This window comes from Pezoporus occidentalis, unplaced genomic scaffold (genome assembly GCF_034315485.1).
Source record: "Pezoporus occidentalis ecotype Australia unplaced genomic scaffold, CSIRO_AGI_Poc_V1 ctg73, whole genome shotgun sequence".
Lineage (NCBI taxonomy): Eukaryota > Metazoa > Chordata > Aves > Psittaciformes > Psittacidae > Pezoporus > Pezoporus occidentalis.
The window spans coordinates 1263089-1289346 of record NW_026916082.1 but is presented as its reverse complement, the minus strand read 5'-3'; the positions used below and the strand labels follow the sequence as shown (position 1 = coordinate 1289346).

Sequence of the window (26258 nt, the reverse complement as noted above, 5' to 3'; positions counted from 1 at the left end):
TTCTTAGGAAAGCGTTCTGTGAGGTAATCAGCTACTCTGGCAATGAACTGAGATTTATGATTCAATAAAAATAGCCCCAGGAATAAATTCTCCCTAATTTGAGGCTGGAATTATAATGCACTCCAACTTGTGGCTCGTGTGCGCTCAAATTTCACCTGCCTCTGGGCCCATTTCGGGAACAGACTTGGAGCTGGAGGAGCTGCTCCAGCATGCCTGGCATGAAGCAGATTGATGGGAGCAGCACAGGGTGCCTGGCACTGTGGTTGGCAAAGGCACCACAACCCAGCTGAGCCTTTTTGTCTTGCCTTTCTCCCCTGGGCTATGCTCTGGAGGGGTGTTATCTGGATGGACCAGCAGCTTTCCTGGCTCTGGCCAGTACAAAACATGTGAGTTTGCTTGCTTGTTTGTTTGATTAGCTTTGTTTTGTCTGGTGGGATCATAGTTCAGAGTGTGTTCCCATGATGAATCTCTGTAACTTTTGTATGTGATTTGTATGTCTCTTGGCTTTCAGGGGAAGCTGCCACTGCTGCTCAGCCGCATGAATGAAGTTGGGAAGGTGTTTCTTGTCACAAACAGTGACTACAAATACACAGATGTAAGTGCTGCTTGAATTGTTGTGTTGGTATATAATGCGAAAGTCAGCCAGTCACTTGTATGGATTTTGGTAGGACATCTTCTGGTGAAGAAACACTGTTTTCTAAACTAGGTGCAAAATGTTTTAGTGGTGAATGCATATTAGGTCTTGAGTCATCTTTCTGTAGTCCTGTTTCTGCTACTGACCTAGTATGGGCCTGGCTTAAGTCTCTCTGTGCCTCACTCAGTTCCTCAGCAATGAAAAGGCTGAAAGTGATGCTAATTTTAGATTTCAGCATCCTTTCTGAACTATTTCCTTTTCAAGTGAGATAGTGTGAGGTCACTGGATGAGGTGACCTCAGGTCACTAAAGCCATGGGCCTAGAATCATAGAATCAACTAGGTTGGAAAAGACCTTTAAGATTACATCAAGTCCAACCTTTACCCCAGCACTGCCAAGTCCACCACTAAACTATGTCACTGAGGGCCTTATCTACACAGTTTGTGAACACTTCCAGGGACGGTGATCTCACCACTGCCCTGGGCAGCCTGTGCAAATGCCTGACCACCCTTTTGGTGAAGAAACTTCCCTAAACTCCTATCTAAACCTCCCCTGGTGCAGCTTGGGGCCTGGAGAGGTCTAAGAGCCAGAGAGGGCTGTCTGCTGTGCTGTAGCAATAAGTGTTTACTCCAACTCCAGGTACATATCAGGATGTTGCAACATTGCTAATGCAAAGATTTGTATGATGTTTTAAAGTATGACAAAAATACCTGAAGCAGTGTGCAGATTTCTGAGGCAAATGTGTTCTTTGATTGTAAAAATTACTGGGTTAATTCCTGTCTCTTGAAAGTCCATCCATTCATTTTTGCTTTTATAAACTAGATAAATGTAAGTTTAAAAACACATCTTTGAATACTTTCTTTCTGTCTTTCAGAAAATTATGACTTACTTGTTTGACTTTCCACATGGACCAAAGGTATGTGATTTCTGGACTGCAGTGCCAATAGAAGCTGATGTGCCTAATTATCTGTGTAGCTGGAAAGCATTTTAATCCTGCTTCATCAACCGTGTGGGATTAGTTGCTTTAATCTGGTTAAAATACACTAGCTGGTTTGTGTCCTATTTGAATGGGATCAAAGCAAATACAATATAACAAAGAGAAAAGAGGCATTATCTGGTCTCAAACGATAATCTGTGTTAATGATAACATTATTTTAGTGATAACACAGTTTAACTGGCATTTTGCAGCCAGGTTTCTCAGAAATCTTGCACAATGCAGCAGAAACATTGAAGTGCCTTGACTATGGTAACTACAAAAATTCTAGTCATGCCTTTTCTAGTTTTCTGAGTTTACAACTCAGCTCTGCAACTTTTGGAGAGCAGTTTATGAGCTGAATTTATACTGCTGCTTCAGTCTGTCAGTGTAAGGCTCTCTCACATGCAAAAGATGTGTTTTCACGCTGTGCTTTAAAGGTAGAAGGTAGCCAAGGGAGAAATGCTCAGAACATGAGAAACCACCACAACTGATAGATCAAAAAACCCCTTGCTGCAGTCTTGATCTCCAAAAGACTGGAAATGTGGAACGGAAAGGGCTTATGAATGCAGTGTCCTTTGGGGAGGGCTGTGATTCAAAGCCATGCCCTGTAAAATAAGAGTCCAAGCATTTTCCCACCCTTTGGCAAATGTACCAGCATGGCCTTGTAAGGCTGAAGCGTGAAGCTGCATGTGCTTGGATCTACACAGGATTTCACCTTGAGAAACAGTGGCAGCAGTGTCATTTACAGCATCTCTTTACACAACAGCTGTGCTGGAACATGGCTGTTCAGTGCAGTTCTCCAGTCTCACATCATGTCCTCAGTCCTCACTGCTAGGCTTGGTTGAGATGGGCTTGCTGTGAAAGGGGAGTGCATTAGGAGATGGTACTGGCAACCCAGCATTGTAGTACAGGAGGCATGAGCTAGGGGATTCTGATGGACCAGCAATGTCACCAGGTTATGGACAATGGGATTCCACTTAAACTCCCTGTGGTTGATTGTTGTGCCTGTGGGGTTTGTTTTTTGCCTTTGCAGCCTGGGAGTGCCCATCGGCCGTGGCAGTCCTACTTCGACCTGATCCTGGTGGATGCACGAAAACCCCTCTTCTTTGGGGAAGGCACTGTGTTGCGGCAGGTGGACACGGTGAGTGGCAGGTGGAGGGTACCTCTACAGTTGGAAAGGCTCATGCACGTCCTATGTGGCATCTCTTAGTGAGAACAGGCAGCAGAGTGTTTAGATAGGACCTGCCCCAGAGAGTGGTGGGCTGGCTTCTCCCCTTAGTGTTTCCTGAGCAACCCCATCACATGGGGCACAGCAGAGCTCAAGGATTTCCAGCCTTCCTTAAGGTACTACAGATGGCAATAGGAAAACAATGTAGAAAGCTATGTTTAGGCTGCCTGGGAGTGAGAGAGACGAAGAGTAGAGTATCAATAGGGCAGAACAGATCCAGACCATCAGCTGTGCTGTACTAACAAAATGTCTCCTTCCTTAGGTGACTGGGAAGCTGAAGATTGGTACCTACACTGGCCCACTGCAGCATGGCATTGTGTACTCAGGAGGTGAGGCAAGAGCCCTTCTTATTCTGTGGAGTGGCTCTGATGTGCTCTTGTGGCCTTCAACCACTCTGGCTATGAGAGTACTTGTGCCAGGCACTGGGCACATCATAATGTGCCCTCTGCACCCTGTGCCAGAAGCCCTCCGACATCACTGCTGCACAGTGGCAGGGAAGAATGGACACATTCCTCCCCATATGCCCTGTTCTTCCTTGCCAGGGAGGGTCTGGGAAACGCCAGTGCAGAGCTTCTGGTGGAGGGGGAGCTGCAGCTGGCCCAGTGCAATGTTTCCAGCTGTACTTAAGATGCTGCCACCAGTGTGACCAAGCTTAGAGGGTCCCCTGAGCCAGGGGAGGGCAGCAGGTGGATATACAGGGCTGCCTATGATGAACCCTCCATTACTGGGGTGGGAAGCAGTATGGTCCCTCTGCGGCTGCCATTCATGGGGGGCTGTGCGTGGGCAAAGCTGCTCCTGGGAGAACTTTGTGGTGGGTGGGCAATGCCCTGTGCTGCCACAGCCAAGCAGGGCTGCTACGTTTAGCAGTGGAAGTTTATGGGAGGAAAACACCCATGCTCTGTTCCTAAACCTGGCCCTCTGAAATGAGACACGTTTCCTTTTGGCTCCGTGTTCTGAGCCATGCCATTCATCTCTCAGGCTCTTCAGACACAGTCTGCGACCTGCTGGGGGCCAAAGGGAAGGATATCTTGTACATTGGAGACCATATCTTTGGAGACATCCTCAAATCCAAGAAGCGCCAGGGCTGGAGGACCTTCCTGGTGATCCCTGAGCTGGCACAGGAGCTGCACGTCTGGACAGACAAAAGTGGTAAGTGGAAGCCCCAGGCCAGGCTTTGTTCTTGCTTGCCTGGTGCTGTACCCCTGAGATCAACAGGGCATAAGTGTGCAAGGGGAAAGATCACCCTGGCTTGCAGCTTCTCCTTTTGACCCTTTCTCTCTGGGTCTGGGTGTTGGAGGCAGGAGCTGGGGCAGCTCTCCATGGGCTGGCCCTGGGGTCCCAGGCCTTTCCTGTTCTCTTTCCCAGGCCACTTGAATGTGATCAGCCAAGTGCTGACTTGGCCAGGGAGAAGCTGGAGCTGGGTGGGGTTGAGTTGTTCCTCATCCATAACCCTGGAGCCATGGCTCCCCTGCTGCCTAAGTGCTGTGTGTTTCCCATCCTCCAGCACTACTGCTTTTGTCCCAGGTCTGCCATTTGGTGTGTAACTAGGTCTGGGGATTATGACAGTTGCATATTTATTGACAGTTGCTGGTCAAAAGGTTTTGCCGAGAGCTGCAAAGGTTCAGCCTCAAAACCAAAAGGAGCACCCAGAAACCAAACCCAAAGCTCTGCCAGTGGCACAAAGTGTGATTGAACCCTATCCCTGCACAGTGACCATGAGATGCCATGCTCCTTGATGCAGTGCCCCTCCACCGCCCTGCAAGGCGTTTGCTTTCAGCCCTTTTCATTTCAACAGTTTTAACTTACCTTTTTCCCCTTTCTTTTCTGAATTTTCCAGCCCTTTTTGAAGAGCTGCAGAGTCTGGACATCTTCTTGGCCGAGTTGTACAAGTGAGTGTTTAACAGTGACAACCTTCCTGCTGCCTCTCCCAGCCTAGTGACAGCTATCAAGCAGCTCTGACGAAACCCTGGGGTTGGGTTAGCAGCACTGCTGCCGGAGCTTTGACTTAGGCCTGGGCTCTGCCCATGAGACCAACCTTCCCCTCCAGACCAGCCTCCCTCCCCTGAGCCCCCATTCCACAGCATCTGGTTCTGAAAGGCTTTTCACACCATGTATTTACCTTCTCGCCTGTAACTAGGCATCTGGACAGTAGCAGCAATGAACGCCCCGACATCAGCTCCATCCAGAGACGCATTAAGGTACCAATCATCAAAATGCCTTTTCATCCTTTTGGATCCCAAAGGGCTTGACAACCCAACCCCACTGCTCAGCCCTGAAATGCTTTGCTCTGCCTTTGGGTGGGCACAGCAGGCTTGGCAAAGCCGTTTTGTCTTTGTGGACACAAACAGAGGAGCTTCTCAGCTCACTGTGGCACTCCTGAAAGGCAGCCTGGTCTGGAATAGGGTCTCCTCCCTCCTGCACGCAGCAGCACTGACTGCTGGTGCTCACTGCCACAGAACAGGGTGTTGGCACACACATGCTTGGAGGGGCTTTAGCCTCTAGTTCAGCCAGCCCTGGGGTGCCAGCCTGGGGCAGGTGCTGGCCCTGAGCCTGCTGTTGCCTTCCCCTCTGTTAGCTGGGACTCGGCTGTGCTCTGATCCCACGGGATACGAGCACAGAAAGCTTTGCTGCAGATCCTTGCAGATCTCCTGTAGCCCCCAGCCCTCGGTGTGCTTCACTTTGGTGTTACTGTGGCTCCGCGCTGCTGCCTGCCCAGCCCAGGATCTGACCTGCCCTTTGCTTGTAGAAAGTGACCCACGACATGGACATGTGCTACGGGATGATGGGGAGCCTCTTCCGCAGCGGCTCTCGGCAGACCCTGTTTGCCAGCCAGGTGATGCGCTACGCTGATCTCTATGCAGCCTCCTTCATCAACCTCCTCTACTACCCCTTCAGCTACCTCTTCAGAGCCGCCCATGTCCTGGTGAGTTGCAGATCCTGGGGAGGTGGTCAGGGCTCCCAAAGGTGCCTGTGGTTGAGTTTATTAACACTTCCAGAAGCTCCAAGCACCAGGAATGGCACCTTGGAGGCTTGGGGCGTGTTTGAGGCACCGGAGGCCAAAGAGTCACCTTCTGGGGCTTGCTCTCCCTCTGTCTCAGGGAGATCTCCTGGAGCTGGGACACCCTTTGTCATCTCCTCTCTGTCTCTTCCACGTGTAGATGCCACACGAGTCCACGGTGGAGCACACGCACGTTGACATCAATGAGAAGGAGTCACCGATGGCCACGCGCAATCGCACCTCAGTGGATTTTAAAGATTCTGACTACAAGCGGCATCAACTGACCCGCTCCATCAGCGAGATCAAACCGCCCAACCTCTTCCCCCAGGCACCTCAGGAAATCACACATTGCCACGACGAGGATGACGATGAGGAAGAGGAAGAGGAGGAAGAAGAGGAGGAAGAGGAAGAAGAATAAGAAGGAAAAAGCAAAGCGTCTCTGAAGACAGACCATGACTCTAGCAGTGATCAGGAGCGGATTCCTTTGTTGGAGCCCTTGGGGTGATGGGTTGGGGGGGGGTGTGATTCTTGCAAAGGCACATTTTGGAAGTGTCCAGATACTTTTAACAAATCAACACTAATTAGGAGGAGACCCTTGTTTTCAGTTTTGCAGACGGTTTAAAAAGCTGTTGGGTTCTGCCTGGGTGGTGCATTCAGATGGGACTGCCCGCCTGGGCTGTCATGCTGCTCCCATTACATTAGGGATGCTGCATGTTTCTCCCTTTCCCATGGTGTGTTTCATCTGATCCTCATTTGAACGGTGTCCTGTGAACGGTTTTTGCCTTTTGTTACATTCTCTGTGGAGAAGGAAGGGATGTGCTGGGCCCTGCAGGAGACAAAATGATCCAAATCCTCCTGCCGTTTGGGTTGCTGCCCTTAACCCTCTGCTTCTGGGTTACAAACTGCCCCTCCCTGTGTTAGCCAGGGTGTTGCTGTGGTTTCCAGCACTCAGTTTACCTTCTGCTTGGTGTGAGTTTCTGTGTGTCAGTGGCTTGATTCCTCCGTCTGTCACAGATGGCGGTGGGATTCCAGCTCTTGCATATCTGCAGCTGTACACGTTTCGGCTTGTAGATGCTTGTTATCCTCTCCCAGTGTTCCAAACTCTTTCATCATCAGCATGTGATGCATGTTTTCCAACACATTTCTCCAACAGCTGAGCCGCACGCTGTGTTCTCAACTCCTGTAGTTTCAGCAGTAATTATTAACCCAGGAGCTTGAAGCCACTGCTGTAGCATTACATTAGTCTGTTTTCCTATTGCTTATTACTGACCTTTCTGTCTGCTGAGCTTTAACAAAGTGAAGCATCCCAAAGGCAAACCCAGCCACCACCTGGAGCGAAAGGGCCTGTTATTCCGGGGTGTCTGCCCTAAACTAGGGAACAGCACATGCCACAGGGCCAGCCCCGCATGGGAACTGGGAAGCTCCAGCCCTGCTGGCAAATGCCCTTGTCTTTGGCCTGGAGCAAACAGAGCCTCATTGCAGGCTGCAGTGGCCAAGGAGGGTGATGGCTGCAGGGTTTGGCATGGTCCTTGTGCTGGAATTCACCCTGGGGAAGGCACAGGGCTGCACCCAGCCAGACAACAGCACCCTGTGCTTTTCCTCCATGTCATGGAGCAGCCTCCCTTACTCCCCCCGTGCCGTTCGCTGTGAAGGGATTACAATGAGGGCCCTCTTGTAGTTAATTCGACTGTTGTTTCAGTTTCATAAACTCACTGAGTTTTGGTTTTCCATTTTAAAGTACCTTAGGAGACAATAAAACCAGAAAAACCACACCACCACCATGGAGCAGGAAATGCTGCTGCTGGAGGGGCACTTGTTCAAGTCAATAAATGATGTTTTTAGAAATGCCTGGCACTTTCTGGCGTGTTGCTGAGGTAATGAGGGTGGTGCTGGAGGTGGCAGGGACAGCCAAGACTGGTCTGTGGGGATCCCAGTGGGATGGGTGGCTGAGGAAGAGGGAAGGATCTGCAGGAACTGGTTGTGTGAAGCACTGCTGAGCAGTGGCTATGGGCCTGGCTTTAAGGGCTTGTCTGATCCCCAGGTGGGCAGGAAGCAATGGGGGGGGGGTCAGGAGGCTTTTGTTATCCCCATCACCTTCACCTGGAAGGCACCAGGAGACAGAAACATTTTGGCCTGGATTTAGAGTGAGGAGGGACTTTCCCATGTTGGGAAGGGCAACCCCCTCCCACCCTGCCACTGCCTTCAGCATTGCCCCTTTCCAGGGCTGGTTCCCTCATGGCCCACACTCATCAGGGGCTGCAACATAGTTGAACAGGGCAAAATCCCCTGGGAAGGCCAGTGCAGCCGCAGCAATGGCACTGACTGACCCAGCCAAAGGCTCTGTCCACCCTGTACCCACCAGGACAGGGACAGCCCTGGGGCCAGCACACTGCTGCGCTCAGCCTTCGCCTGTGACCAAACCCCTCATATGAACCAAACCAGACCAGGTGAGACCCCGCTGTCAGAGCTACCACAGCAGGATGGTCAGCACCTGTGGCCAAACAGAAAGGCAATGATGAATGGCTGCAGGTGCTGGCCATCAACAGCAACACATCAGGGATTGCTGAGAGCCCCATACCCAACACTGGGCCCTGACCCCTTGATTTTGGGGTCTGGAAAACAGTTAGTGTATACCCACAGTGATGCTAGCTGCAAAAAGGGTTTGAGGAGCTGCTCCCGAGCCCTTTCACTAAAGGCCATGCTTGGCTTTGCTATGTTTAAACCTCATTTCTCCAAGTATAGCCACTTGGATTTTTTAAGCTTTAGCTCAGCAGCTGGGGAGGGCGTGCGGCTGCAGGAAGGGAGGTCTGGGAGCTCTGAGCATTCCTCCTTCCATTCCTCCTTCCTAACCGGTCACCACAAATAGCTCCCTCCCAGCCCAGGGCTATTTTCTGACCATGATGGGGAGAAGACTCTTCAAGGCTGGAGCAATGGAAAGTATTTGACCCTCACTAGATGGTGGGAAGCAGTGGGCAGAGGGAGCCTGATGGACAACAGGCACTGCTCACTGCCCGGCCTTGTGTCACTCTGTGCTGCTCTGCACCGGTGTTGCAGGAAGAACCCACTGAGCAAGAGCCAGGGTGAAGCCTTTTGCACAGGGGACGTGGCCATTTCCTAGCCCACAAGGAGCCGGTGCCCTGGCGGTACCCTGTGTCTCCAACCAGCCCTGCAGAGCCCCTGAAACAGCCGGTGTGAGCTGCTCTCCCTGCAGCCCGGCCCAGCACCCCGGGGGGTGGGCACGCAGATGCCCGCTGCTGCTGGTCCCTCCTGCAGCATAAGCCTGGTGGCAGCAAGGCCTCAGGGACAGCCCTCACCCCAAGCCCTGTCCTGGGTTCTGCTTTCACCCCACCACGTGCTCACCCTCACCGCTCCACAGGGATGGAGGGGCCTCACAGCAGCTGCACAGAGAAAACTCTACCAGGGACAGGAGCCTGAGGGTCACACTGCCCTTAGACATGGCCCTGGAGACATTTTGTGTTGGGGGCACTGCCAGACAGTCCTTCTGAATAGGTCAAAGTAACTAGAGATGCTCCCAGCTCCTCATGCTTGCACCAGCTCCTCTCCCAGCAGACAGCACCCACATGCAGCTCCAGCACAAACCCGGTATGGAGGATGCAAAGCCCTGTGCCAGTCCCTGGGCAGCACCTACTGCAGCCTCAGCACCTAAAGCCCCTGTGGTGTACATTGACAAGGCAGTTTTATAGATGCAGAGCTCCCAGCTCACCCTGGGGTGCTCACCTCCTGCAGACAGGCCCTGGCAGGCAGAGCAATGCAGCAGCAGGGCAGCGGAGGGCAAGATCTACCAGTGCCTAACACCCTGTGGGTACTAAAAGCGCCCCTGAGCAGGACTCACACAGTACTTGAGAACTGGCCTTTAGTGCTGGGGTCCTGGCCTGGCCGCACAGGGAGGTCGCAGCACAGCCTCAGGGATGCAGAGCCCCATATGCAGGTGCCTTTGCTCCAGGCACTGCTCCCACCCCACTGCCACAGCGCAGCCTGGACCCATCCCACCAGCCTGCAGGGACCGGCCACTTGCATCCTCCCTGCCAGGATGCTTGGGCTCTTCCTGCCCTGCTCCTCACCATAGGAGCCAGCCCCAAGCCTGCCTGCACATTAATTCTGCTTATATCCTGCTTGCAGCATCACATCCTCCACCCACTGCAGGGACAGGCACACATCAGGCACAGTCCTCACAGGACCTGCTGCTCTTCCATGCTGCTGACAAGAGGCTGGGGAGAGAGATGTGCAGGGGGACTGGTCCACCCTGCAGCACAGGAACAGGACAGGCACTGGGTGCAGCAAAACCACCCCCAAGGCTTGAGCAGACACTGCCCAACTCTCGCTAGCCCAGGGTTCAGCAGCTCAAGAGCTGAGCAAGGCAGAAAGCCCAGTGCAGGGAGAGCACTGGGTGAAATGGCTGCGAGGACAGGGGCTGAGGGTGGCAGAAACACGAACTGGGCGCATGGCTGGGCTGCGGCTGCCCGGCAGGAAAGGGCCGGCTGCTGCTCCACCAGCATGGAACTGAAGTGATGCTGGGCAGGGGACTGAGCACAGGCTCACCCTCCTGCTCAGAAACAGAGCTCTGCCACTGCAGGCTCTGCACAGCTCTGCTGCCCAAGGCCCAGCAGTGGGGAGAAGACAGCGGCACTGATGCAGGGGCACAGACTCTCTCCATCAGCAACTTCACCACCAGCCGTGTCCCTCGCTGGAGACCCTCGTCACACACGGCCTGGCAGGAACACGCTACAGAGGGACAGACAGACGGCATCTATGCTTCCGGACGGACAAACATGATCTGTGGAGAGCAGGTTGTAAATAAGGGGGTTTTATTAGTGGAAGAAAAAGACCCTCACCCTTGAGGGGACTTCATAAAGTCAAGCTGCTTGCATTGCCACCAGCTTCCCAGCTCCTGGTCAGCAAAACCACCGGCACAGCCCTCCCCAGCTTGAGGACTTTTAGGCCCAGACCCACCAAAGCAAAGAGCAAGACCTGGCTCTAAGGGGAACAGTATCCAGCCTCTCCGTGGCTCTTGGCAGCTGAAGTAGAGATTAAAGAGCAATGATGTGCCAATAGCAGAGATCTGGGTCAGGGATCATCAACATCAGCCCCGCCACCCACGTGCCAAAATCCATCCCTTGGAAATGAGGAGGGGAGGAGCATGGAGGAGGGAAAAATGCATAAACTGGAATGTTCAACAGAAAAAAAAAATCATTTATCTAAAAAGAATAGAAATAAACAAAATGCTTTTAAACAAAATCACAAAATATACAAATAAATCTGGTACAAAATAAATAGGAAAGATTGGAAATCTACAACAAAATTGGAATAATTATAAAATTCATCGTATGACAATCAGTATATGAAACGTATACACTTCATTCAGGAGTTCAGTTGTGCTTATTCAGGTTTATGTACACACATGGAAACACTGTAGTCAGAACACTACAACTCTGGCAACCCCAAGTCATGTACAATATGATACAACTCGCAAAGACCACATACGATGGTGAACAGGACACAGGGAAGAGCCACTGGTATGGAGGGAGAGCGCGGGGACCACGGCAGCCACCAGGAAGGACCCAGCTGCAGGACCACGGTTTGGTGCGAGGTCTCCAGCTGCTCATGGCTTTTGGGAACACTTCTCAAGTACTTGGGCTCTCTGATTCAGTGTTTGGCATCCAGGTGCCTGCCCTGTGATCCAGGTGTTGAGGCTGGCTCTGCAGCTGCACCAAGCACGTGCCAAGGGCTCTGACTCCCTCAGCAGGGCCTGGCCCTGAACTGCTCATAAACCACCCTTGAGCTCAGGAGAGCACAGACTGAATGGGACCGATTGCACTCTCCGAGTCCCTTGTGCAGCATCTTCCACCCTTAGTGTGAGGAATGAAGACAGGATGGCCACAGCACCGCCTGTTCCTGACTGCTGCACCTCCTTCTCTCACCTTCCTGAACACTTGCAACTGAACCACAGCGAGAAGAGCAGAGGAACGGCCATGGCCGGTGCCACAGCAGCAGCCACACTGCCCAATCCAAGCCACCACGATGCAGAAGCACAGAGCACGTACCCTGGGTAAAAACCCACCGGCCAAACCAGCCCAGCCCAGCCTGCTGGGACCTGAGACTTTGAGGCAGGGAGACACTAGAGCTGATCTAGGCTCGGCCACTCTTGTCACTTCTGCGAACAGAGGAGCTCACCGAGAGACCCCTCCACCCTCTGCACAGCTCTTTGGGTGAATCCAGAAGGCATGCGTTCACTATTGGCACTTCCAACTAAAGGTCTATGATCCAGGCTACTTATCTTACACCTACAAGTTTCTAACTTTAATTTTGACGGATTTGGTACAACAGTGATGCCCAGAGGATTAAAAGAACACCTCCTTTTATAAAGCTCTGCGTTTACCGAACAGCTGAAATGGGATACTATGCTGCTTTGCCAAGCACCAAATGCTCAGATCATCTCTTCCTCCCCAGCAAAACCTGCTACTGACCTGCTGCACTGCTTCCAGAAGGAGAAGATAATAGAGACGTCAGATCCATGCCTGGAGCATCAGAGCCACCTGCAGGCACTGGTTTGGCTCACAACAGCTGACAAACCTCAAGCCTGGATGCATGACAGGCAGCAGCTTCTGTCCAGAACGGCCAAACCTCTCCTGATGGGGGGAGAACTAAACATCAAGCACTCCATTAGCCAGGAATCTGTGCTGGAGGGGTGTGGGCAGCCCAGGCAGTGTCCTGTGCAGGACCCCAGCGATCAGCCCTGCTCAGAGGAAAACAGGGCCTGAAGGAGAAACCTCAGGAGAGAGCAGAAAGATGCTTTTCAGCTGGAGACAGAAGACTCACAGCTTTGAGTACCGTACTTCTGAGGTACAGAGCTGCTCAGGAGCCTGTCCTCAGGGTAATGAGAACAACAAGACGTCACTTCGAATTCAACGCTACCGATCTGTGAACCACCTCCATGCACCACCTGTACCGTGCTATGGGTTGGAGGCAGCTTTCCAGCACCCGCTTCCCCATCCCTGCAGCTCAGGGAAGAGCGCTGGGATAACCCGGCATTCCAGGCTTCCTCCCAAGGAATGCTCTGGCCTCCCCAGGTTCAGCACCCAGCTTCTAATGGAGCAGCAAATATGCACAACCAAACCAAAAAGCTCAACCGTACCACTTGGACCTGCAGCAAAGGCCTCCCCTTGCCTGGAGATGGCCTCAAGGACATGACCACGAAACTAACCGCGGTGGAACACAACCCAGCTTGAAGGCAGACTGCAGGACAAAGCAAGACACTGAGCAGGATTGACCGGGAGGCTCTGTGGGAAGCCATGGATACCAATGTATGGGAGTGAGGTATCACCACAGAGATCAACACACAACACACCGACAAGAGACCTGCAACTGAGGGACCAAGTACAGCAATACAGCAGGGATAAGGGTGTCTTCCCAGACCAGCTTGCAGCACAGAGCCTATTCTCTCTGCTGGTCAAATTAGATGAAGGCTGCTCTCTCCTCTGTGCCATGAAAACATGTCCAGCTTTCAGTCCCATTAGTTAAGCTTGTAATTTCACTATTGGGCCAAACCAACCCTCAGCAGCCAAGGACCATCCTCTGCATCTACTTCAAGCCCCAGTGCAGAGCCAGGCAGCGGGGCAGGCAAGGAGCCCAGGGCTGCATCACATCCAGCCTTTCAGCACACGCTGGTTTTCTGCTTTGTGCCAGCTTCACACATGGCAGTACACAGTATGAACACAGTATGACCCCTGAGTGCTGGTCAGACACCTTTGGGATGGAGCCTTGAGTGAGTTAGCTGCACAACAACAGGTCCTCTTTGAAGCATCCTTTCCCATCCCACCCAGCCCCAGTTTTCTGCTGGGAGTCCAGACACTGGATAACTTGACAACTGGTACACAGATACTAGTTTTAAAACCACAGGCGTGTGTATTAGACATCATATAAAATATGGTACATCTTTCACGTGGGAATGATTTCTATAGATAGTGTATTTCAGCACAAGGAGGATGCATGTTCAAAGGGTCCTGGAGAACGTGGCTGTATTCTCCATCATGTAGGATACTTACATGGGATGCTTGTGAGGAGACAGCGCTGCTCTTTGCCATCCACACCCCTTTGGCTGAGCTCTGCAGAGATCACAGGAAGCACCACTGCTGCCCAAGCAGCCCCTCACACAAAACTACCTCTTTGGTATTCTTTGAGCTGATTTGAGCCAGAGCCTGACACCACCAGTGCCAAAATCTCATCCTCATCTGAGCTGGGTGCTGAAGGCTGAGAAGCAGTGATGGGTGATGTCTATGGGCCATCATGAGCAACTTGCCCTGCTCCTCCTGAGTTTTCTCCAGGTCTGAGGTGAGTGCAAAGGGCCATATCCTGAAACTCCTGCTCTTGCCAGCTCCACCGCACAAAAAGGCACTTAAAGAAAAGAACAAAAAAACCAAACCAAACCAAACTGCAGTGAGGATAAGAGGAGCAGGTCCAGGAGAAGAGAGGAGGAACAGACCAGTGAGCACAATGTGAATGAGTGGCTGACCCCTGTTCTAGCAGGGCCAAAGAACTACAAGCCTTGAGCAGCCAGCTCCAACTGCCCCACACAGATCTCGGCATCATCCCACCACTGCTCAGTCCAGAGCAGGAGTGTGTGTGGGGGCAAAAGGAGCATGAGAGGGAACTAACATGACTACAGGCTTGGAGCACAATTGGAGAGCAGTGGAAAGACCTGTCCCATGGGGCTTGCTCTGCTGGTGCTACTGGATGGGGGAAGCACCTCATCCTGCCACACTGGCCTTGGGGCCCCTACTCCCTGCCAGCACCCCTTGTCTCTCACCCATCCAGAGTTCTTCCGGGGCAGCAGCCTTCACCTGCACAGGGATCTCAGGGAGTGGGTAAGCTCAGAACAGAACAACAAGCACTTTGTAAACTCTGGAGGGTCTGAGCCTGGGCTCTACAGGGAGGCCAAGGTTGGTTTGCTAAGCCCACCCAGAGCCCCTCTCCACTCAGAGCTAGTGTGCTTCGTATGATCTCCACGTCACCAGAGTCAGTCTCATTTGGAGAAAGATTCTCACTGGAAAGCAAGAACATTCCTTCACTCTTTACAAAGATTTGGCAATAGACAGAATTAAAAAAAATAATAATCATAGTTACAACAGATTCAGGTTCATTTCATTTAAAGGAATTTCAACCAACAGGAGTGAAAAAGTTATAATTCACAGTTGTGCATTTAAGATATTAGTGTTGAAAACCTCACTTCAAAGAACTCTTGTGCAAAATTGTATTGACAGTAGAAACCATGGCTAGATGCCCTCCCAGCCTCCCCAGCCAGCAGGCCTCTGTCTGCCTCTGCCTGCGCCCAGAGGCAGACAGAGGAGGGGAACAAAGGCGGCAGTAGCAGTTGACATAGGAAGATGCAGTATCCTTTCTATGGGTCAAAGCCTGGCCGAGGTCTGAGGACAAGTCCAACAATTCCCAAAGCCACCAGCTGGTGCCCTGTGCCGTGGCAATGTCAGGCAGCCCTGCCACACGTCCTTATGGCACTGCAGCATGGCATCTGAGCCCACCTGCATGCAGGTGGGCAGCCAGCAAGGCAGAGAAAGCAGAACCTGCTCTGGCAGGACACCCACTGCAAGGGCACAGACTCAGATGCCACAGCATCTCCATTACAGCTGGGAAAGCCAATTCCTGGCACCAGCAAACGCCACCCGGAGGCTCAGAAGTGATCCTGAGCTGGGCTCCTCTGCGTGTGATGATTCCCACCACGAGGGCTGGGAACCCCTTGCATTTGTTAAACAGTAAAACTGTAAATACCCTGAGAACAGGGAGACTGGATTCTTTCCCCTCCAGGGAGAGGACCATGCTTTGTTCTTCAAGCTAATTAATAGTAGCAGCTCCCAACCCCTCTGGGTCAGGTACATATTTTCCATATGAAACACACCTATAATCAACTATTTTTAAGGAAATTATTTCACTTTCCATTATTGGATCTGTACAAACGATGAAAAACAGTCATGCAAAAAATTGCTTGCAAATTCTGAGCAGTGCAGCATGGGCAGAAGCAGGAGGTATTTGCTTTGGGATCACATGGCTTTGGTTGGAAAAAAATTGGCGCTTTCTTTGTTTGCTTTTGTTTGTTTGTTTTTTCTTTTTCTTAAAAAGGAACACAGACACTGACACAAATCCATAACCTGCCCTAAGGAGCAGAAGTCAGATGCAACGAGCAACCTCATGCCACACAGAGAGCTGCCTTGACTTGAGCTTTCCCTCCCTCGGCAGGTTTGACAAAACGGATACTGCATCTCAAGCTCACCACCGTGTCAAACGCTTCCGACAAACTTTTACATTCAGCAACGCTAGGTAACACCTGGTGAGGTGGGTCCCTCGCCAAGGACAAACGCTGGAACATCCCACCAGCTTGCTTTGCAGGAAAGGTGCAATACTGGGAACAAGCAGGGGGCTCAGGTCAGCCCTTGCCAATGCTGAGCTGTGTGCTCTCAGCGATGGTGGGCTGGGGGGTATCAAAGCGAGGATGGAGACTAAGGAAATGCTTTTAGATGGGACTCAAAAAATGTTAATAAGCTAAATGTGACAGTAAGGTTTGAGGGCCTTGTTTCCTCCTCACTGGGTGCACGCACTAGATCCGGTGCAATTTCTATGCTTCTTTGTGGGGACTTCATCCTCATGGGTGGCTCTAACGAGTATGTGCACCTTTCCCACTGGGGAGGACAGCAAAAATTAGGGCTGCTTTCTGAAGCCAAACAAGAGAGAAGACACACACACAGACCGAATTGGCTCTGACCCACACAGTCCCCTTTCCCGCAAGGAGATCCTGCAGCACAATATTGTACCTTTCCAGCCACTGTTCACAAAGACAGACCATGGAAACTTCCCCAGCCTGCAAGCAGGAGAGACGGGGCAGGCACAGAGCGCTCTGGCAGTTGCATTTGGGGCTGGGGGCTTCTTTGAGGGACAGATGAGATTATCTGGATATAAAGAAAAGAAGGGAAATGCTACATAGCCAGGGGCCATGGAAGGCTCTCCAAATAGAGAAACTGCAATGCTTGATTTATTTAATCTCTCCAGATACCAAGGGTAAAGTTCACATTTTGTTTGAGAGCATGAAAGGGAGAGAATCAGAGATGACTTTTCTTCATTTGAGGACTTAGACTCCATCTGTGGGAGTGGGGAATGTGTGATGCACAACTGCCACAGGGTGCCTCCTGCTTGCAACCATTCTGCATTCAGGTTTTTGGGGTGGAGGAATCGGTTTCTGCTGCCCAACGCAGGGTGCCCTGCGCTAGTGGCAGCTGGATGGGAGGCTCTCTGCTCTGCTACCACAGGAATCCCTAAACTGGCTGTTAAAATGGGCAAGAGAGAAGGACATATACTAAAATCCACTCAAAGGAAGGAACGTGGCTGGGAACAGCCTGGAAACGAACCTCTCCGAATCCCTGAAGTGCAATACACTCGCGTCCAGAAAGTTTTGTCAGTTCTTGGAGAGAAAAGGATGGTCCCGACTCCTCAGCAGAGCCCATCCTTGCACTGGTAGAAGTTTACTGTCACCTGGAGGATGTACTTTGGGCGTAACTGTAGCAGCATCTTTTGTGTTAATACTTGAGATTGAAGAGGGGTGGGGATCGATGGCCTGTGTTCTTTAGCAAAGACTGCACATCTGCACATCTGGCCAAGGTGCAGACTGCTACAGCACATGAGTGCTTAAAACCTTCTCATTTTGGGGTGCACACATTACTTCACCATGCAACTGTCAGGAACATCAATTAAAAAAATCGCCCAGTTACTTCATTATGGAAAATTATGCCTGGCTTTCATTCCATGAGATTGTAGTTTTGCTAATTGACTCCTTTCCCTCAGCATCACCTTCAACATAACATAATAGAGGTTACAAAACTGTAAGTGTAACATCGCTTCTGCCTGTTTTACAAGGAAACCTTCTGAAATTTGAGACATCATTAAATACCAAAGTAGCCACTCCTTCCTTGAAACGTAACTGGAAGAATGTAATAGTACTCATCCCTTGGCCCTCCAGGTGGTTGAAACCAGAGGTTCCCCAAAGCTCACTCATTCTTAAGACACAAATAGCATACAAGTACCAGTTGCTAACTTCAACAGGGCCACAGAAAGGACCAGAAAGGGGTGAAAAGAGGCCTAAGGACATTGGAGCCAATTCACAAAGCCACAACAGAGCCCATTTGAGGTTCAGGAGGGACAGAAACAATTTAAAACTCTGTAAAATACTTTTTAAAAACAAGATCTCTCTTGAAAAAATAACTGGAGGAGCTTTGAAACTTCTCCATATGTGTTTGAGGAGGAAAAACCCAACAAGGATCAAAAATACAGATAAAAAATAAACACAATTCTATTTTGCAAGAAGTATTTTCATCGTTCTCAAGGGTGGCTCACCATTCCCAAAATACAGTTGGGGCTTTATTCTCTCTTGCTCTTTGCTCCTTTCTTTCTGTTTCTTCCTCTTCTGCTCCCAGAATGGACACAAAAGTCTTTGGTCTCAGAACACTGGATGCAGCACAGTGTTGCAAGCACATACTAACGGTGTTCACACTCGGGGAGGAGGCAGGAAGGAGCAAGGGCTGGTCCTGCTGAGGAGATGGGATGGGTGGGTTGTAGGGAGTCAGCTCCTAGATGGCTCCTTCACTGTGCATACTGTGGTTGGGCTTGTTGTGAGTCACACAGTTCTGTTCATTCAGCAGGTTTGCTGTCTCATCTGGCAAACCATCATGCAGCTCCGTAAGAGTCAGTTCGATTTTAGTGTTTTCACTGTCCGAGGACTGAGGTGTTTTGTCCATCCGGGATGCCATCAGGGCGTTTTGGTACTGCTGTCTTGAGATCTGCTCCAAGAAGAGAAGGAATAAAACCAGTCACACTTTTGTGTCTCCTGTGGGACCCACTGAGAAAATAAAGTGCCCTCCCTTTCCAGATGATCACACTTCAAACCCCCTGTTTACCTGTTTCTATAAAACATCCCTGCGCTTTGCAAGCATAGAGCATCCCAACTCAGCACCACAGCATGGTGACACTTTCAGACAAGGCAGAAGCACAGAGCTGTGCAACCACCATGCTGTTCAAAGGCAGGGATTTATTCCTATGCAGAGATTTTGAAATCAGCTCTCCATTTCCTTCTAATCATGCATATTTTTAGGGCCAGAACCAGAGTTCAGTGAAGTCTTTCTCCCAGCTCCAGTGAGCTCCTGGTGTGGCTCTAAGTCCCAGCCAGAGAGTACAAGCATCACTGCTCTTGTCTAGGCCAGCAAACACAGCAGGAGCTACAGCCTTATTCTGACACAGAAGGACATTCAATTCTAGGAAAGACTGGGATCTCCATGGATATGACTCCAAATTAGTCTCTGCAAGAGCTGGTTGCACTCAGCAGAACAGTCACGATTACAGCTGGCCTAGAGCACAGAGTGTTACTGCCCACGATGCCCCATAGGCAAGGAAGCCTACAGCCCCATATATCTGCATATGGTGGTAGAGGACAGAATTCCTCCTGCAGCCACAAGCAACCTGCCCCATAAACTCCTCCAGGTCAACCTTCTCAGCCAGGACAGGCAGCAGGATGCACGTGCACTGGCAGCCCTGTGTGCTACAACAGCAGTGGATCATCTCAGCAGGAAGGAAGGTGGAAAAGGTGAAACAAGGCTTTTAGAAAACCATATGTTTCAGTAGCAATGCAAAAGAGAGACTGGAAATGGAGAGAGTCAGATTGACCAGGTCAAAACTCCAAAAGCAAAATCCAAAACATGCACGAGCAGGTCTCAACTCTGGTTTACAAGGTATTAACTGAATAAATGCCCATGTGGCACAGTGAAAACACTAATGTTGAGTACTCTGTCCTGTGTGTAAAGCAGAGTGATGCAAAAAGAGGACTGTGGGTGAGTGCAGAGGCATGAAACAGTTTAGCATTCATTAGCCTCAGTATGAAAACAGTGAGAGTTGGAAGGACTCCCCATAAACCAGCATAAAATGAGTAGCTGCTCTGTACAGCAGATTAGCCATTGAGAGCTGCAGTGAGAAACACTCACCCAGTGATAAATACTTACTGATCTAAGCCTTGAAGGCTTGAACCATCAACCAGTACAACTGAATCTGTTGAGTTCTCAGTGCGAGACTGTACCCTACTGTTAAAATTTGGCTACAAGAATAATTGATTTAACATTCTAGTATTTCTACTCTACTCTACATTCCTAATATTGACTTTGACAGAAGTTGAGTTCACAAATCATTTGAGCTGCGTATAAAGAAACTGTGAACATGCATTTAAGAAAAGCACCAAGGTCAACTTCTGGCCATGGGACATCAGCTTCCCTGGACTCTCAGCTGGCCTGGAATTGCTGCCAGCATTAGCTGTTCCTCAGCTCAGCTAGACTTCCTATCCCACAGGACTCAAACACATTTCAGCGTGGGATGCACCATGCTGGGAGACAGAGATGTATTCATGCAGCAACTCACTGGTAGGATGAGACATGAGCCTAACATGTGAAGTTAAGATAAAGAGAAATATCCAAGACTTCTCCAAGCAGAAGGATGACAAGTTGGAAAGTAAGATCAAGAACCCAAAACTGAAACCAAAATCAGAAGCAAAAAAAGGCTGCAGCCAACAGAAAATGTCTCATCCCTTAGAAAAGGACACTGGTAATGAAGGATCTCCATTTCTGATGGCTCCAGAGGCTCCACAAAGATATGTCGTTCATGACTAAAAGCAAAGAGAGGTTATTTTCTATTGTCTTTCCTCAAGGGACCTGAAATCCAGAAATTTATGTGACCAATCTACTTATGAGCCTAAAGGAGAAGAAGGGTGAAGACGAATCAATGGACAGCAGATACTGGGAGAAAGTAACTTAAAGTGATTTTCAGACGGCTACTTTCATAATCCTGTTTACTCACAAGGCGATCAAAAGAGACCTCCCTTCCCCAGGCTCTCCATCCTACCAGCCAAGCCCGGCTTTCCAGCAGGGCCTTTCTAGCTTTTTTCCTACCTTGACAAACTGAATGTCTGAGATTGCTTTCACTGAGTAGTCCGGAACATACACTTGGAGGAAAGATGCATTCAGCTGGTTGTTGCTGCTCCCTAATGTTGGTGTCACTGCATCGATGCGATCACTTCGGTTTAAAGAGTCTGAGTGATTCAAGCCGCAGGGCCGAGGTGGAGATTTATTTTCGGCTGAGAAACAGGCAAGAGTGAGAGATTTCTTAAATCAAGTAAGAAATATTTAAAGCCACCAGTTTCAAAGGGACATAATACAACATGATGTAGCACAAAAGAACTGCAAGTAATTAATCCACTGATAACTAGACATGCAGTTAAACAACCCAGTTACTCTGAAAAGGTACAGTTTGAGGCCAGAACTGATAGCTGACACCAGTGAATATGCCTTAAACAAACCTAGTTGGGTTTATGCTGCAACGTGCCCTGTGCACAGCTGGCGACAGTGCTTCAGCTGATGACAGTGCTTCAGCTGATGAGTGGTAACCACCAAAGAAAGGTCACTTCCCAAGGCTCCCTTACAGAAGTTCTTGATAGTAAGACCATGCTTAACAGATTCCTTTATTTTTTTCTTACTAATTTAAAATCATAACTCCATACCAAACCTTTCATCCACAGTCAGCTCCAGCTAACTCTTCCTCCCTTTTATTCCATCTGGTACCAACATATGCCTTGTTCCCTGAATTAGAGCAGACATTTTCAGATCATAATTGATAGAGTCCTCAGTGGACCAGAGAGCAGTCTACATGGCTAATTCAATGTTTCCTCAAGTATCTCCCAGTGCTTAAAGGGGCAAAAACTCTGTGAAGGAGAACAAGCTCCATGCGGTACATGCCAGCCAGCAAAACAGGGAAACTAGTCTGGGCTACAGAGAAAAATCTGTGTCCAGGAAAGGAGTAAACTGGAGACAACGTTTTCTATTACTGGCCTTTAACCACTGTAAGGTTTTACTTGAAACCCTCGCAGCCGTCCCCTGCGAGTGTGACTGGGCACAGTTCAGCTCAAGTAAACATGCTTTCAGGAAGCCACAGACATTCTGCATCTCTAACTTTCACTCACACAGTGACCCAGAAGAAAGGAGGGCAGAAATACATCCTAAGAGAGACCCCAAGTCCTCCTGCCAATGGGCTTCTCCCTGGGTGCACACACAGTATATGCTGATCTAAGACCTGCCTTTTGGACTGGTGATTTTTTGGATCATAGTTCAGTCAAATTTCATTCATCCAGCCCAAACGTGATGTAAATGATGCTACTCAACCTTCACATGACCCCCATTCTCAGCTGAAAGATCATTTTCATATAATCTTAACATACAAAGCCTCTTCAAACAAATTGGCAATGGTATCCTTGCAAGCTTTACAAATTCTTTTTTTTTTTTTGAAGACTTCAAGATATATAAACTTATTTCTAAAAAAAAAAACAAACCAAAACAACAAAAAAAACCCAAAACCCTCCCTAAAATTCAACCCTACCTCTGCCACTTAATCACTATAAATAAAATCTTTCCTTGCACAAATGGCAGAGCCTGTTCTACATCCCTGCATCCAGCCTTTCCTAAACCAAACACTTTAGATGTTTCTAGATGCACAGCAAAATTGCCCTGTTTTTTATTTCTCACTTGCAAGTCCTCTGACATCTTTAATTTTAGGAAAGGGAACAGAAAAATACAGGTTCTGACAATTTGGCAATTTTTCTGCCATTTCTGCACTATGGAATTAGTGCAGGTCCCTATGGCAACACCAAGTACAGGCTTAGGGGGAAGCACTCCCCTGCAAGATTTTTCTCCACACAAACTTGCCATCTTGAAAGCCACAGCAGGTTGCAATAACTGCTGCCAGAAGCCAAAACTCTATCTTCACACAGAGCTTGATGCTGCAATTCCCACTGGACAGCAAGGAACTGTGAAGGCTGAGTGCATTTGTCCTGTCTTTCCTACTTGCATACACAAAATTCATCTCTGTATGACAAGAACAGCATCATTGCTGATCAGCATAAAGATTTCCATCTGGCATAGCTTTATACTAGTGCGACTATATCTGCTCTTTCTTTTCACCTGGTTCTTATAGTACATTACTAAGAAAAAACAAAGGAGGACAGAGAGCAACGTGACAAAGCATTTATTAAAACAAAAACAAAAAAAATGGGACAGGTGAAACAAAAGGACAGAACAAAAAAGTATGATTACTAAAAATCTGAGGGAAAGGACATCACTTCTGGACCATGTAAAGTCAGGAAGGGAGAAGGGAAGTTAATGATGAAGGGAAGATACAGGAAGGGCAGATGATAGAGGAATACCAGGAAGGTCCATGTTTCCAGAACAGCACCCTGCCAGCCTCCTAGCCGGTCAGTCCTGATCTAAAGAGGTCTTTTCTACTCAGATTTTCCCATACCTCACCTTCCTACACAGGGGATAAAGACCACAAAAGACACAACAAACCATCAGTACAACTGCGTTATGAATTTGGAGTTAAACAACAGGATCCTTTTTAGAAGAACCCAGTAGAAAGTTTCTTCAAAACTGATACCATGTTGCCATAGTGACCAGGCTTACCATATCAGTTCCTTTCAAAGGAGACTCTTCCCATTGTATTTCATTATTGATTTTTCATCGAGTTTTTTTTAGTTGGAAAAAGAGCTGTGAAAATATGCTTGACATTTATATTGAAAACAACTTGCATGTGCAAAGTGTATACTTATTGTAGCAAGGAAAAGGGGAAAAAAAAGGAAGATCTGGCAAAACAAAAGAACCAAGCTAAAAAAGATAATCAAAGCCTCTGAGCTTAAAAGAAGACCATCAGGTACTTTAATTAAAGAAAGATTAAACTTCTCCCCCTTCTTTGATGTTTAGCAGCAGGAAACTTTAACAGGGCAGGAAAAAAAACCCTGCAGGGCAACAACCTGTACTTTGTTTGGAATGTGCATGAGATTAATTTAAGGACTGACAGTGAAATACATTTTCAAAAGGGAAAAAAGGAGAGGAGGAACATACAAGAAGCAGATGGTGAAAGTTTATGAAACGCATGATATGCATTAATGTTTAAGAGATGTTTCACTTAAATATGCGTATCATTATCTTGTTTGCTTTTAGGTCTAGAGAAAAACATTTCATCTGAAAAAGAAAACTTCAAAAGGAAGAAATATGTTCACTGTGGCCCAAACTATTTTAGGATTGTGCTTTTCCAACAGGCTTTCTTGATAGGTTTCCATTTCTCTCAACTATTCTGTGCATGCAGTGACCCTTCCCAATTTCCAAACGCTCAGTCACCGCTCAGAGCTCTTTTTGGCCCAGTTTTGTTCCCTCCTTGGTCTCTGCTCTCCAAAGGGATTTCTGTGTCAGCCAACTTGGTTATTCAGCAAGGAAAGGTCTTTAGTAAAATGGGAACCAGAAAACCCCACAGGAGGTCCCACAACCTTCTTGCACATTCCATTGCAAATCCGTCCATCACTGTGCCGGGCCATGGCATTAACCTCACTGACAGAGCTCTCAAAGCTTTTGAGGAATTGAAATGGCCAGACTACACAAACCATAGAATTTATCCGTATGAGGATATACGGATTTTTTCATTAAAGAAGTTTTCCTTTTATGGCAGTTTAGCAGCAGACATTCTCCTCTGCCAAACGCATTTTCTTCAGAAACCTTTAAGCCTCAGCTTGGGGGAGAAAACCTTCTTCAAAAAAAATCTTCCCTTCTAATTTTCCACCAGTGCACATATAAGAAACAAGACAAACCACACATTATCAAATACATTTTCTTCAACGTGGTTTTAGTTCTTCCCATTTTGATGGCTCTGTTACATTGCTACCAGTTACCACAAATGAAAGTCCAGGATACCTACCTGTGAGGCATAACTCTGTGCTGGACTTCTCCCTAACAGGCAAAGGGGTCAGAAAATACAGACTGCAGCTGACTTTTTATGGCATCAGGGCAGTCACAAGAATGGTGAAAATAGAAGCATGCGGATTTACCTGGAGAACCTGCTGCTAACAACTCTGTTCTGCTGACAACAAAGGTACGAGACAGGGACAAGGGAACTAGAAGAGGGAGAGAAAAAGGATGAGATCACGACCAGAAAGGCGGCAGCTATCCACACTCGACAGGGGAAGGAGCCAGTTCACACACTGAGGAACTAAAACCAAAAGGGCAAATCAACTGTGAGAAAGTAAAGGGTTAAAACAAAAGCAAAACCAACAAAAAGAAAAACAATTAAACAATTTTAGGAATAAATCAAAAAACAAGCCTAAGGAATTACAGTGAAGTGAACAATTTTCAGTTGCTAATTTGAATGATTATCCAAGCATAGAAGAGTCCATCAAGGTACACTCAGTTTTGAAACAATTCAAAAGAAGCAGTGGTGCCCACTCCAGCCTGAAAGGCAAAGAGTTAAAACAAGCCAGGAAGCTTTCATGGATGGTGCTCCTTACAGGAGTCAGACAAAACCAGAAACAAAACCAAAAGACACTTCGCAGTTCCTCAAGTTTTCAGTAAAATGTCAAGCGAGGCTGTGATTCTCTAAGCAATTCTTTTACAGGATGGGAATCATAGTGCTCATCATTACTGCAAATCCCTCCCCAGCTACAGTTAAAGAAAAAAGCTTCTTTTGACGGGTTTTGGGTGTTTGTTATTTTTTGGTTTATGTGTGTTGTTTTGTTTATGGGGTTGAAAGTGCTTGTTTTGGGGGCTATTTAAGGCTTTACTTTCCTTTTACTGACTTCACATTTCAGGTGGGGAAAGCAGGCACATCAACTCTAATCAGGACACACAGAAGAGCAGTTTCTCTTGTTCAGAAATTACTTATAGTTCCACTGAGCTTTCCTGTCTACACTGAGCAACAGGAATTTCAGGATGCTACAAGACATTGTAAAACAAATTCTCTAACACCTGGAGGAAAAGCCAGTAAAATAAGAGGCCTAGTACTAGTAAAAGTCAAGCAGTTGAAGGCAAACAAATCCAATGTTGGCCAAGAATACTTCAAAATACTGCATATCCTCAAGTTTGACATGACAAAACCCAAGACAAATTTCAGGGTACACACAGGAGATCATTTGACCTCACAGGACTTGGGGCAACTGACATGGCTGTGGGGATGGTAAGCAACACATAAAAAAACCCCAACAACCCACACATGAAAACATTCAAACTGAACAATGCTAGCAGAACAGATGCCACAAGTGATTTCCAAGCACAGGTCTGGTGGAGAAGTGACCGCGTCTAACCCAGCTCTGTGCTTGGCCCATGTGCTATTGCAAAAGCCGAGCCGTAAAGCTGGGGGTACAGTGCAGTTGTACCCAGGTGTCATGAATCCTTGAGACCACTGTTCTGCTGCCACTCAGTGCTCTGCACGCTTTCTCATTTGCAAGCCTCAAAAGGTATGAGCTCGACTGATCAAATTAAAGTGCCATAATGAAGGAAGAA

The 26258-nt window shown here is 48.6% G+C and overlaps 2 protein-coding genes across 10 annotated transcripts in view; one reads left to right on the top strand and one right to left on the bottom strand.

The window, feature by feature from the left end:
- NT5C2 (5'-nucleotidase, cytosolic II) overlaps positions 1 to 7680 on the top strand; it is a 66068-nt gene extending 58388 nt beyond the window's left edge. For all 7 annotated transcript variants that reach the window (XM_062601878.1, XM_062601883.1, XM_062601879.1 and 4 more), the window contains 9 exons: positions 512 to 595; positions 1508 to 1549; positions 2643 to 2750; positions 3100 to 3166; positions 3816 to 3986; positions 4675 to 4726; positions 4975 to 5035; positions 5584 to 5760; positions 5996 to 7680. In XM_062601878.1, the coding sequence (XP_062457862.1) occupies positions 512 to 595; positions 1508 to 1549; positions 2643 to 2750; positions 3100 to 3166; positions 3816 to 3986; positions 4675 to 4726; positions 4975 to 5035; positions 5584 to 5760; positions 5996 to 6253 (1020 nt within the window). In that variant the 3' untranslated portion in view covers positions 6254 to 7680. The remainder of the gene's footprint in view (positions 1 to 511; positions 596 to 1507; positions 1550 to 2642; positions 2751 to 3099; positions 3167 to 3815; positions 3987 to 4674; positions 4727 to 4974; positions 5036 to 5583; positions 5761 to 5995) is intronic.
- A 9919-nt stretch (positions 7681 to 17599) lies between these two features.
- The window catches only part of CNNM2 (cyclin and CBS domain divalent metal cation transport mediator 2), a 117050-nt gene continuing 108391 nt past the window's right edge, over positions 17600 to 26258 (bottom strand). Inside the window, exons 6-8 of one of the 3 annotated variants that reach the window (XM_062601858.1) lie at positions 24812 to 24877; positions 20838 to 21022; positions 17600 to 18689 (exon numbers count right to left, since the gene is read on the bottom strand). In XM_062601858.1, coding sequence (XP_062457842.1) covers positions 18480 to 18689; positions 20838 to 21022; positions 24812 to 24877 — 461 coding nt within the window. In that variant the 3' untranslated portion in view covers positions 17600 to 18479. The remainder of the gene's footprint in view (positions 18690 to 20837; positions 21023 to 24811; positions 24878 to 26258) is intronic. The other 2 variants (XM_062601859.1, XM_062601860.1) reach the window with 2 other exon arrangements.